Genomic DNA, 13,486 nt, shown 5'->3' on the forward strand with positions numbered 1-13,486 from the left:
ACTTACCTTTCCTCTGTGTTTTCCAGGTACGTTTTCCACTGTCTACACTTCCAAGCTCTGTGCTCTTTTTTTGTTCTGGAGCTTTCCCTGAGAAAACCGCTGAACTGGAGCAAACTGCAATCCACGAAAAACCAAAATTCCCATTTGTTGCACTTCAATTTTAAAGAACAGGTTTTCATGGGGAAAGCTCCGAGGGATAAAAGAGAGTCTGGACACAGAGCCTGAAAGCATGAACTTGTGCCTAGAAAGCACAGGGCAAAAAGTAGGTGTGGATAAGTCCTGAATGAGCTACCTGGAGTTCCCATCACAGCAGCCCCTGGAGTGAAGTGGCTATCAGTCACCAAAGTGTTGCTTAAAAGACATATTAAAAACAGTCGTCGTCATAATTATTGTTTTCAGTTGTAATGCTTTCTATGCCCGTCAGCATAATGAGCATGGCAATTATCACCTAAAATCAAGTCCTAACTCTGATTCTGAGGTTTAGCATGTGTGAGCAGTATTTTTACTTTCCCAAAACACCCATCATTGGGAATTATCCAATTGGTGACCCTTTGCTGACTCAAGGCATCTTGCCTCCCTAGGAGGGAGGCAATTTTCAAAGATTTCACTGCCTGCTAATCTGCCCAGATTTGCTCCAGAGGGTCAGAGTACTTCAACAGCAGATTTTGGAGCTACAAGGAGTGATCAAAACTTGATTCAATTCCTGTTCAAGCCAAACAGATACCTTCTGTCAGTAGAGGGACACCAATTAGATACCACCCCTTATTTTTGATTACTGGGTAAACTTTAGCTATTGCTGGAAATTTGACTGAAATATCTCACACAGAGTTAAGAAGATACTCACCTCCCACACCGTAATGCCATTGGCCTGCAGTAGCTTACTTTCCTTAAGCTAAATGATTGAAGATGCAAAGCAATTCCGTGCTGAGAAATATATATATATATTAAAACACACACACACACACACACACACACACACACACACACCAACACGACTCGTCTTCTCCAAATCCTGGGATGAATAATTTAGAGCTGCATGAACAGCAGCATTTAACATAAAGTTAAGTTGATTGTATTGTAATAGCTGTGAGGCCAATACATCCCACTGATGCATTTGCTCCTTTGCAAAGGGAAGCGACAACAAAACTGGCATATGCTTAAAAAAATAATGTGCTTCAACCTACTGCAAGTGTAAATTAAAAATAGAATTTTGAGTAACACTCTCAACAGTTCCACTGCATAAATTACACCTAGCAGCCAGTGTCCCCAGTCTGCTGAAACATCTGTCATCATTACATACCATATCTCCACTGTAATGAAAGTGGAACTTTCATGAAGAAACTGCTGCATGTTAACAATGCAAGCAGCTTGGAGAGCTTCATAGATGATCTACTAGACTGATCAAATGCACATCTGTTTACCTCTAATTTTCTGAAACTGCTTTCCTCTCGCTTCTAGGAGAGCACTTTTCACACTGCACTGATAATTTATCATAGCTGAATGTTTAATCTTAAAGGAATTTCAGATTTCTTTACAAGTTATGAGTGCTTGAACCATTCTGTGCCTCTACGCTTTGTTGTTTTCAAGTATTTTTTTTATGGATTTGTTAGGCATATTGAACAACTTAGAAACAAGATAGAAAGGTGAAGTCATTCCCTTAAGCAAAGTTATTTTACAAGGAACCCTAAGAAGTAGAACAGAAGTAGGCAGTACAGGCAATGCACAGCAAGGTTCTCTTTGAACACTTGTTTAATATGGGAGAAAGGAGCTTCAGAACCTTACCTGGGCAAGATTCCCAGTGTCACTAATCTGACTATATTGCCTGATTTCATGAATACATATCACTATCAGAAAGAACTATTTAAACTAGCTAGTATTTAACTGGGAATTCAACCAGATCTTAAGACACACACTTTTGATCTGAGAGACTGAACTGCTTCAAGCTGTTAAGGCCCATTTTCTTTCAATTAAATCCAGTGTTGCTTGAGATTGAGCCCAATGATAATTGTGTCCTTAATTATTAAACAACTGTGAAACATTAGAGCTCCCCCTATGACTTGACCCACACAGGTCAAGCTTATAGCTGCTGCAGCACAGGCACCAATTTGAACTGTTGCAGTTAATGGAGTTGTGTTGGTTGCTTCTTCCCTGTTTGCAAGTTTATGAATTTAAATTGTGAGTTACTCCAAGATTATCTGGGATATGAAGACAGATTATATTTTTGTGTGTACAATGGAACCTGTTCCGGAAGACCGTTCGACTTTCAAAACGGTCGGCAACCGAGGTGCAATTGCCGGTCAACAAAATCAATTGAAAAAATGGAGAAACACACCTTGGAAGCCGTTCAGCTTCTGAGACATGTTCAAAAATGGAAGCATTCACTTCCAGGTTTTTGGCATTCGGTTTCTGAAATGTTCGACAGCCGAGACGTTCGAAAACCGAGGTTTGACTGTATACTGTGTGTCTATATATGTGTGTGTGCATTCTTTAAAAACTTTCAGAATAACAGAATTGTAGAGTTGGAAGGGATCATCTAATCTACCCCCTGCTATGCAGGAATCTCAGCTAAAGATCCCTGACACCAGTGTCATGTGTTTGTGGTAGTCTGTTCCCATCACCAGTCTAGCCACAGCATTTTGCATGGACTGAAGTGTCTGGATCAGACCCAAGGGAAGCCCCATGTAGAGTGTGTTGCAGTAATCAAATCTCTAGCTTACCAGTGCATGGGCTGCAGTCTTCAATCAAGCCAATCTTTGGCTGCTTGGATTCGGACATCAATCATACAAGAAATATGCAAAGTAACTATGCAAGCATTAGAAGTCACCCCAGAACTGGCTCCACGAAACAACTTCCAAGATAATAACGCCCACTCACATCATAAAGAGCTGATAACCCACCTACTCTCAGCAGCCAGAAGCATCATAGCCAGACACTGGAGAGACCTGTCAGGAGTAAGCATGGACCAGTGGTATCAAATAGTATGGAAAACAGCCTTATTAGAAAAACTAAGCAATAAACTGAAACTGACATGGGGACAAATAGAAGATGCCTTCACCCCGGTATGGTTCCCCTTTATCACATACACAGCTCAACAAGACAACAAGAAGAATCCGCCGACAGCATACGAATCAATCTAGCTAACCTGATCCAAAAACACACATACACATACCCCACTCACACACACAAAAAATCTCACTACAGCCAACTACAGACAACCAACTGCACCCTAAGCCACCCCCCAACCTCTCTCACCACCAAGGAAATACAACAAGTGAATAGTCCCATAAAAGTGACACCGACACACAAAACCCCACACATATACTAAGCAGAAGAATAGAAGCATTGCCACCCAACCCCACCCCACTCACCCTTCCCCTCTTTCCCCCCTTTTCTTCCTAACTTAACACTGTATGCAACAGTAATGTCTCACAACAAATGAGAGTGATCTGTAGAAAACACAACTTGAAAAAAGAGACAGTGCACATATTTTTGTAAACTAAGAAATCTTTAATAACATTTTTTTAAAAAAAATCTAGCCAATCTTTCATTTTGAATGACCTATAATGTGTGGTGCTTTTCAGTGTTCAAAATAAACTGTGGAAGGGCCAGGCTTCTGCCATGGCTATTATGTCCCAATATCTCAACAGATGGTGGGAGAAAGTGGAACTTTGGAAAGAGAGATGAGGCCTCCTCTGCTTAAGAGAAGTAACACAAAGGCAGCATATTTTTCTCACTGGGGATGACAAGGTGTGCTGAAAGTTTTGCAGTTCCTACTGGGAAGCAATGCTGCAAATGTTGTTTCACCCCAGAGTTACTGTAAGCCAAAACAGTAAACAGAATCCCATGCAAGGAAATCTGGAAGAACTGAGTCACCACCAAATCACCCAATGGTCTTCCATGTGGAACAATGAGAAGTCACTAAGAGAGGCACACTCATGACATCTTCTGTGATCATTATGGTGCCTACACTGGGGTCCAAACATTGATGAAAAGACCCCCTGTGGGTGCTCCCACTGGCACCGGGGCCCTAAGATGCCCTTTAAATGGCTGTGATCATGAAACGCTATGTAAAAGCAGAACTTTAGACCAGAGCAATATCCTTCCAATACAAAGGGCAAGTCCCTCTTCTTTTTGCCCACCCTCTTATAATAATAATAATAATAATAATAATTTATTATTTGTACCCCGCCCATCTGGCTGGGTTTCCCCAGCCACTCTGGGCGGCTTCCAACAGAGATAAAAAATACACTAAAATGTCACATATTAAAAACTTCCCTGAACAGGGCTGCCTTCAGATGTCTTCTGAATGTCAGGTAGTTGTCCATCGCCTTGACATCCGATGGGAGGGCATTCCACAGGGCGGGCGCCACCACCGAGAAGGCCCTCTGCCTGGTTCCCTGCAACTTGGCCTCTCGCAGTGAGGGAACCGCCAGAAGGCCCTCGGAGCTGGACCTCAGTGTCCGGGCAGAACGATGGGGGAGGAGACGCTCCTTCAGATATACTGGACCGAGGCCATTTAGGGCTTTAAAGGTCAGCACCAACACTTTGAATTGTGCTCGGAAACGTACTGGGAGCCAATGTAGGTCTTTCAAGACCGGTGTTATATGGTCTCGGCGGCCGCTCCCAGTCACCAGTCTAGCTGCCGCATTCTGTATTAGTTGTAGTTTCCGGGTCACCTTCAAAGGTAGCCCCACGTAGAGCGCATTGCAGTAGTCCAAGCGGGAGATAACCAGAGCATGTACCACTCTGGCGAGACAGTCCGCAGGCAGATAGGGTCTCAGCCTACGTACCAGATGGAGCTGGTAAACAGCTGCCCTGGATACAGATTTGACCTGTGCCTCCATGGACAGCTGTGAGTCCAAAATGACTCCCAGGCTGCGCACCTGGTCCTTCAGGGGCACAGTTACCGCATTCAGGACCAGGGAATCCTCCACACCTGCCCGCCTCCTGTCCCCCAAAAACAGTACTTCTGTCTTGTCAGGATTCAACCTCAATCTGTTAGCCGCCATCCATCCTCCAACCGCCTCCAGACACTCACACAGGACCTTTACTGCCTTCACTGGTTCTGATTTAAAAGAGAGGTAGAGCTGGGTATCATCTGCATACTGATGAACACCCAGCCCAAACCTCCTGATGATCGCTCCCAGCGGCTGCATGTAGATGTTGAAAAGCATGGGGGAGAGGACAGAACCCTGAGGCACCCCACAAGTGAGCGGCCAGGGGTCTGAACACTCATCCCCCACCACCACTTTCTGAACACGGCCCAGGAGGAAGGAGCGGAACCACTGTATGACAGTGCCCCCAGCTCCCAGCCCCTCAAGACGGTCCAGAAGGATGTCATGGTCGATGGTATCAAACGCCGCTGAGAGATCCAGCAGAACTAGGAAACAGCTCTCACCTTTGTCCCTAGCCCGCCGGAGATCATCAACCAGTGCGACCAAGGCAGTTTCAGTCCCATGATGAGGCCTGAATCCCGACTGGAAGGGATCCAAATGGTCCGCTTCTTCCAGGCGTGCCTGGAGTTGTTCAGCAACCACTCGCTCAATCACCTTGCCCAAGAATGGGAGGTTTGAGACTGGGCGATAATTGGCCATCGTGGCCGCATCTAAAGATGGTTTTTTAAGAAGCGGTTTAATAACCGCCTCTTTCAGCGGATCTGGGAAGGCTCCCTCACGGAGGGAAGCATTCACCACCCCACGAAGCCCATCGCCCAGTCCTTCCCGGCTAGCTTTTATAAGCCAGGATGGGCAAGGATCCAAGAGACAGGTGGTTGGCTTCACTCGTCCAAGCAGCCTGTCCACATCCTCGGAGGTAACAGATTGAAATTGATCCCACACAACTTGACCAGACAGGACTCTAGCACTCTCCCGCCCCGGCCCTGCTCCCACGGTGGAGTCTACTTCTTCCCGAATCTGAGCGATTTTATCTGCAAAAAAATTTGCAAAATCATTGCAGGAGAACATGTGGCCCGTACTGGGCCCCGATGTTACAGGTGGTTCCGCTAAATTGCGAACCACCTGAAAGAGTCTCCTGCTGCTGTTTTCTGCAGATGCAATAGAGGCGGTGAAGAAAGTCTTCTTCGCCGTCGCTATCGCCACTTGGTAGGCTCGACGTTGAGCTCTAACCCGTGTCCGGTCAGATTCAGAATGAGTTATCCGCCACCGGCGCTCTAGCCGTCTCAACGATTGTTTCATTGCCCTCAGATCCGTGGAAAACCACGGGGCTCTCCGGGCTTCATGCAATCGGAGAGGGCGCTTCGGAGCCAAACAGTCAATAGCCCTGGTTAACTCCACATTCCAGCGGGCCACCAGGGAATCGGCTGAAAGGCCATCAACATGGGATAAAGCATCCCCAACCACTCTCTGGAAACCATTTGGATCCATTAAGTGGCGGGGGCGGACCATCCGAATCGGTCCCACCTCCCTGCAGAGGGGATGGGTCGCGGAGAAGTCCAGTTGCACCAGGAAGTGATCTGACCATGGCACTTCTTTCGTTTCGCTTTTGCTTAGTGTCAGATCACCAACATCCGTAGAGGTAAACACCAGGTCCAAGGCATGTCCGCGGCTATGGGTTGGGCCAGACTTATTCAGGGACAGCCCCATGGAGGCCATGCTTTCCACGAAGTCCCGAGCGGCCCCTTGTAAGGTCGTGTCGGCATGGATGTTAAAATCCCCTAGGACGACCAAACTAGGTGTCTCCAGGAGAACATCCGCCACGACCTGAAGCAGCTCGGGCAGGGAATCCTTGGTGCAGCGGGGAGGTCGGTACACCAAAAGGAATCCTGTACTGCCCCTATTGCCCAACTTCCAGAACATGCACTCAGAAAACTGGGTCTTCCCAATAGGACGCCTGGTGCAAACTAATGACTTCCTAAAAATCACTGCAACCCCCCCTCCCCGCCCACATGACCTGGGTTGCTGTGCGTAAGAGAAACCTGGTGGACAAGCAGCGGCAAGGACAGGCCCATCTGCTTCATCCAACCAAGTCTCTGTTACACATGCCAGGTCAAGTCCTCCATCCACGATCAAGTCATGGATGGCAGTGGTCTTATGAATCATTGACCTGGCATTGCACAGCAACACTTTCAGGTCATGTGGGTATCCCTTGCTGATTCTAGTATTCGTCCGGTCAGGACCAGACCCAGAGGCAGGGATAGTCCTCAGACAACGACTAAACCTGCCTCCTCTGTAATGACATGGTCTGGTCTTAGCGTAACTCCTCCTCCTACCCATGATCACTGAGATCGGTTGTCCCAGTGCATTCCCCCCTGTGAAGCATATCCCAGCCATTTTATGGGCTGGGGCCCATTCCCCGGCAGCCCTGACCCCTCCCCTTAAGAACAAAATAACCCCTTTAAGAAACAAACAAACAAAAAAAAAAAAAACCACAAATAAGACAATATAAACAAAAAACAATAGAAATTACAAAAATTACAAAAACATAAAATCAAACAAATTCCCAGGCCCAATAAACATCCACCGCACCCCCCCCCACATACAAAAAATTCAAAATAAAAATTTTAAAACATTTTAAAAGCACTCTGCACCCCTCCGGCAGTAACAGCAACTGTTCCAGTGAGGCCCGTCAGGCCCTGCCCCAGGCCAGATGGTGAGTGGCAGGAAGGAGCAGGACCCCATACACTCACATGCAGGAGAGTCCTCCTGGGCAGCAGAGTCCAGCAGTCCTTTATGAGGCTTCAGGCCCCGCCCCAGGCCAGATGGTGAGTGGCAGGAAGGAGCAGGGCCCTCAGACACTCACATGCAGGAGAGTCCTCCTGGGCAGCAGAGTCCAGCAGTCCTTTGTGAGGCTTCAGGCCCCGCCCCAGGCCAGATGGTGAGTGGCAGGAAGGAGCAGGGCCCTCAGACACTCACATGCAGGAGAGTCCTCCTGGGCAGCAGAGTCCAGCAGTCCTTTATGAGGCTTCAGGCCCCGCCCCAGGCCAGATGGTGAGTGGCAGGAAGGAGCAGGGCCCTCAGACACTCACATGCAGGAGAGTCCTCCTGGGCAGCAGTTTTCTGTGGTTACTGCCATCCCACCGCCCTCTTTACAGCCTCTCCTCCATATCCAAAAGCAGCTGTTTCAAGTCACCCATCCTCTTGCCAACTTGCACAGGGCTTCAGTTTTTCAGGCTATTTCAGCGACAGGCATCTCCAGGGTTAACCTCTCAGAAACTCAACAGGATCTTCGGAAGCCAATCAGCTGCAAAGTGCAGAAAAAGGAAGGAAAATTCCACCTGGCTCCTTGTGTTGTTTTCTGGCAATCTTTGTGCTGCAAGGATCAAAGAGCTACCAACTTAGAGCAACATTAACTGGTGCCAGAATCTCTTGATATGACTGTGCAGCAAGCTACAAGTATTCTCTGACACAAACTAAACTGTGATTTACAGAGCTTAACCTTGGATTAGCTGGCCCATAAGGCTTTCAAGTAATACTTTCCACACCAGCTGAGGCTCTTCTTATCCCGTTTCATCTTGATTTGTTTTCTCTGTGCTCCACAAAGGCATGGCGGGTCCATCTTTGCATCTCAGTGAGCTTATACTTACTTTCTGAGAGACAGTTATCTTGACACTCTTGCCAAGAGCAAACAAGAACGCATTTCAAATACAGATCAGAAAATATGCTGTACTTCAGCTTGTTTAAATGTTTGCAGATATCCTCATTAACTGTTTTGCCATTCTGACACAGCTTGTCAAGTGACACTGCAATCATTGGCAACCCAAGCAAAATTATACACTGCACTGAGGTGGCACAAAAATTGTTAACCTCAGCTTAATGTATGCCAGAAGCCGTCTTGTTTCAGTTAGTTGAATCACAGACATTTCCAGCAGCATTCTTTTGTTGATAAACATTCTATTTTCTTGTGACTCTGTGGCTAAATGTCCTTTTCTTCGTCCTCAAATGTCCCTGTATAGCAGAACGCTCAATTCTTGCTTATGCTGTCAAATATTCAATTCTTCCTGTCGACTAACATTTAAAAGAACATTATGATTAGATTACAGATCAATTCCCCATCAGACAAAAAAGACATTAAGGGAGCTAGGGGACTCAGTCACAGAAAAGAAGGGGTTATTTCATTCTGGCAAGACATTAATTATAAGCATTTAGCTTTATGACATTTCGCAATAATTGGCCATATAAGAACTACTTGATACTCCTTTCTTATCACTGAGTTGTGTGAGATGCTGCACTAACTAGCAGAGGTGCACAAGAGTCCCAGCCCTTCATCCCGGGGGAGGGGCGGAATGAAGCAATTCCCAACCCTGGCTTCGGAGTCTAATTTTGGCTCTGTAATGCATACACTATTACAGTATTATTGGAAACAAGGAGTAGAGTCATAGTAACATAAGAAGAGCCATGATGGATCCCACCTAGCCCAGACTTCTGTTCCCATAGTATCCCCCCCCCCAAAAAAAAATGCCTATGGAAAGCTCACAAGCAGGACATGAGCACAACTGTGTTCTCCCGCCTCTTCTCCCCAGCAACTGGTAATCAAGTGTCTGTTATGAATCTCCTACTGTTCAACTTCATTGGATGGCCTCAGGTTCTAGCATCAGGAGGAAGAACACCTTTTCACCTATCCACTTTCTCTACATCATCTATATTTTATAAGCCTTCATCATATCCGTCTTCCCATAATTGCTTTTTCTTCTTCTACCAGTTGCAAGAAACCAAAGGAGAGGAGAGGGCTCTTGTGCTTGAATCCTGCTTATGGGATTCTGATTGGCTACTGCGAGAACAGGATGCCAGACTAGATAGGCCATTGGCTTGACCCATGAGGCTATTTTTACATTTTCATATTCTTACCCTAAAAAGCTACAAATACTATAACCTTACACGATGGAGAGATGCATTTTATTGTTTTATTTTCCAGATCTACAATATCCTTTTTGAGATGCAGTGACCAGAATTTTCATAGATTTTTAAAAATGATATCATTATATGACAGTTTTATTTACTATTCCTCTTCTAACAATTTCTGACATGGAATTTGCCTCATTCGCAGCAGCTTTCATTGAGCTACACAAACTCAGGTTCCCTTTCCTGGTCAGTCAATACCATTTCAGACACCATCAGTGTTTATGTGAAGTTGGGAGTTTTTGCCCCATTGTGTATCTCTTTACACTTGCTTATGGACCATTGCATTGTGTGCCATACAAGAGCCAACATGGTCCATTGCAGAGCTCAGGACAAAACCACACCAGGCACAGCTAATTGTGGGAGGGATTGGGACATTCAGCACACATCACAGAAGTGCAGAACAGAAGATCTTACTCCATACTTCAAATCATTCCATGGATTGCTGAAGCTTAAACCAAGCCATACAACATTACCAAAATAAACTCCTCTCCCCCACGTTTTCCTGCCTGGACTATGGGGAACTTTAACTGCCTATGAATTTGCTGTATACATTACAATCTTGTAAAAACATGCCACATAATAGCAATGTGTTAAAACATCATTATTTCTGTGGCAATAATTACAGTGCTAATCAGAAGCAATTAATCAGAGGCAATTGAAATTTGGCTTTAAAATGTTTGCTGCAACTGTAAGAACATCGCTCCTTGAAATACCAAAAATATTCCCAAGCACAAGCTAAAATTAGTAATAGAAAATAGTTATAGAGTAAGCACAAAGGTTAGCAATAGTCCCATTTGTCAAGGTTGTCTTGAGACTGACAGCCATACGCAGTGACAGCACTATCAAGATGAATAAATAGTGAGGGAATTGGCGAGTGCGGCAGAGAACATTACAGATGGCAGACAGATTCAAGTCTGCAATACCAATTCAGTATTGACACCAGCTGGAATGGTTCAGTAGCTGGATATAAATCTCCACAAGATACAAAATTCTTCAGTATGTTCCCAGCATTAGAAACAAAATTAATTTTAGAAGCCTGTGGAGGATATTGCAAGATTCAGAGAACTCAATATGATACCAAAACTAAACTAAAGTAGGGCAATATTTAAAAGTTGAGAGGGAGGGGAGGGGAGAAAGTAATTGGTGCTGGTGGGAACAGACACAGAATAATATCAGTCAGGAATTCCAGCTAGGAATATTATAGAATGATATGCAAGGATGCCTAAAATCATCATCATCATCGCCACTGAGATTATATACTCAGAAGGAACTGTAGCATATAAATACTTCACACAATTTGTTCGTTCTCTAAGATTCAGCTTTTTAAATCTGGGACAAGTCCAACTGGGGGAGAAGGCAAAACACAGAAGGCAGTTTGGGAGAAGGAAGACCCCAGATATTGCAGTGATGTTGGAAGTAGGAGGAGGAATTGTAGCCATTAGAGCATGAATGAACATTCTGCGAAATGCTTTTTTATTTTGAACATCTTCTAGATTCAGAACTGACCAACTTTCCCCGGGCCATTTTTAATAGGTGAGCATGCTTTCAGTCACCTGATGCCACATGATCACATTCCACAGGAAGCATTAGGAGAGCACTTAACTGTAGTCCTGATCCTTTCAAACCATGGCTGCAAAAGAAGAATCTGATGCAACTTTCCCCGCCAAAAGCTGGGCTTACATTCAGTGCTGAAAGCAAGCCCTACTTGCAGCAAGCATCAGCTGCACTCAAATGAAACTAACCTTGGCAGGGTTTGTATTTACAACACAATTTAAAGGGCCATTTATCGGTTGAAGATAAAAGTGTTTACATGATCCCTTCTCCTGCATATTTTCCCCCTCACAACAAGCCTGTGAGGAAGGTAGGCAGATAAGTCTGAGAGACTGTAATTGGCTTAAGGCAGAGGTTGTCAAACTATAGCCCACTGGACTCGTTAATCTGGCCCGTGAACCTTGTGGACCCTCCTGCCCACTCAGTCAGTCCCCACGCTAAACAGACGTGGTGCAGAGACCTACAGCATAGAGACTTACTTCCGTGATGGAAGCTCCTGCAGCCAATCAGAAGCCACAGATGCCTCTGGGCGCCACCCCTTCGTTCCTGCTGAGGCAGCTGAGTGGGAGGAAGCGGCCGAATGGGAAGCAAATGGCAGCAGCGTGGAGGCTGTCTCTGCCGCCCAGGCCAGTGGTTTGGGCTCTGTGCCCTGCCGAGACAGAGGACGCCGACACTGCCGAAGACAAGGCAGTGTCGGCGGCAGCAGTGTGATTGGCATAGGTGGGGAGGGGTGTCTTTTGGGAGGGGGGTGCTTTCAGGAGGCAGTGGGTCCGGCCCCCCCACAAGGTCTGAGGGACAGTGGACCAGTCCCCTCCTGAAAAAGTTTGCTGACCTCTGGCTTAAGGTGACCATGTGAGCTCTCTGGAGAAGATGGGATATGAACCTGATATCTAACTGTGTTACTTTGTGCATGGGGTAGGCGGTTGGGAGGGGGGCAACAAAGAGCTTTTCCATGATCCTGGGTATCAGAATAGGAATGCTGAAAGCCTGCATATCTTGGAAGCACTATACCTTCTCTACTTTTCTTTCTAGTTCTGTCGGTGGATATCAGGAAAAAAAGGAAACAATACTGATAGCCATGAAGTAGACTATGTAGCCACGAGGAAAAAATAATTCCCCTTTCAAGAAGCTTTCAAAATTCTGAGCTGATGACAGACTTGAGTTCACTTCTCTGGGGAAGCTTCAAGCATAGTTTATGCACAGATAATTCTGTGCGTAAACCCAAGAGGCCTTTATGACAGTCAGGATCAAATGTAACTGGGAAATCTGATGAACTAACTTAGAGGCATACTTACATTGTGCTTTGTGAGGTTGGAAATATTCGTTGCTATTGCTTGTAGCCAGTCAATGCAGTCTTCAGCCGAGAGACACTGAATTATTCCACTGCAAATGCCATCCACAGCGATTACTTGAAATGCATTTTGCCTATGGACACATCGTAATAGATTAGGTCAGGAGACAAGTGCACCTACTCCGACATTACCAACTTCATAATACTTGTCAAAAGGCTTCGAAATCACTCCCCTCTACCTACCCTTGCCCCACAATAAAAGTCAGCCATTGAACTGCTACTGATTTCCGTATTTTATGAGTCATTCTCTTCTATATTTAGCTTTTGTATATGGCACATCTCCAGATAAATCTTGGCAAAACCCACAGAACAACTGAATACAGATTGCTCACACTGGGCTATCTGCTCAGGGCGCAAAGCTTGAAAATGTAGTAGCCTGGCAGATTGCACAAGCTGCAATTTGCAACTCGTGGCACATAGCTCTTCAGCTTTACCCCCCACATATTTTGACCATGCTGATTCTGGATCCGAGTCATTCATCTCCACCTTGGAGAATTTCATTATTTCAATATGACATCCACTGTATCCCCCAAAACAAGAACAGATGCATCATTTAGCTTCTACAGGAACTAGGATAATAACTGGTGTGTTTTCAGAAGCAAAGAATTCATTTTGGTAACCTCCCACCATATGGAATTGCTCATTAAACAAGAATGATATATAGTTGGTAAGGAGCTTATCCGTATCTTGCTACATTTTTAATTTTATTTTTATATAAACTGCCCTA

General features: G+C 45.4%; 1 protein-coding gene across 3 annotated transcripts in view; it reads right to left on the reverse strand.

Moving 5' to 3' along the window:
- SNTG1 (syntrophin gamma 1) overlaps positions 1-13,486 on the reverse strand; it is a 224,270-nt gene that overhangs the window by 54,487 nt on the left and 156,297 nt on the right. For all 3 annotated transcript variants that reach the window (XM_081874379.1, XM_081874378.1, XM_081874380.1), the window contains one exon: positions 12,704-12,833. In XM_081874379.1, coding sequence (XP_081730505.1) covers positions 12,704-12,833 — 130 coding nt within the window. The remainder of the gene's footprint in view (positions 1-12,703; positions 12,834-13,486) is intronic.

Source organism: Podarcis erhardii (assembly GCF_964252035.2).
Source record: "Podarcis erhardii genome assembly, chromosome: 8".
NCBI lineage: Eukaryota > Metazoa > Chordata > Lepidosauria > Squamata > Lacertidae > Podarcis > Podarcis erhardii.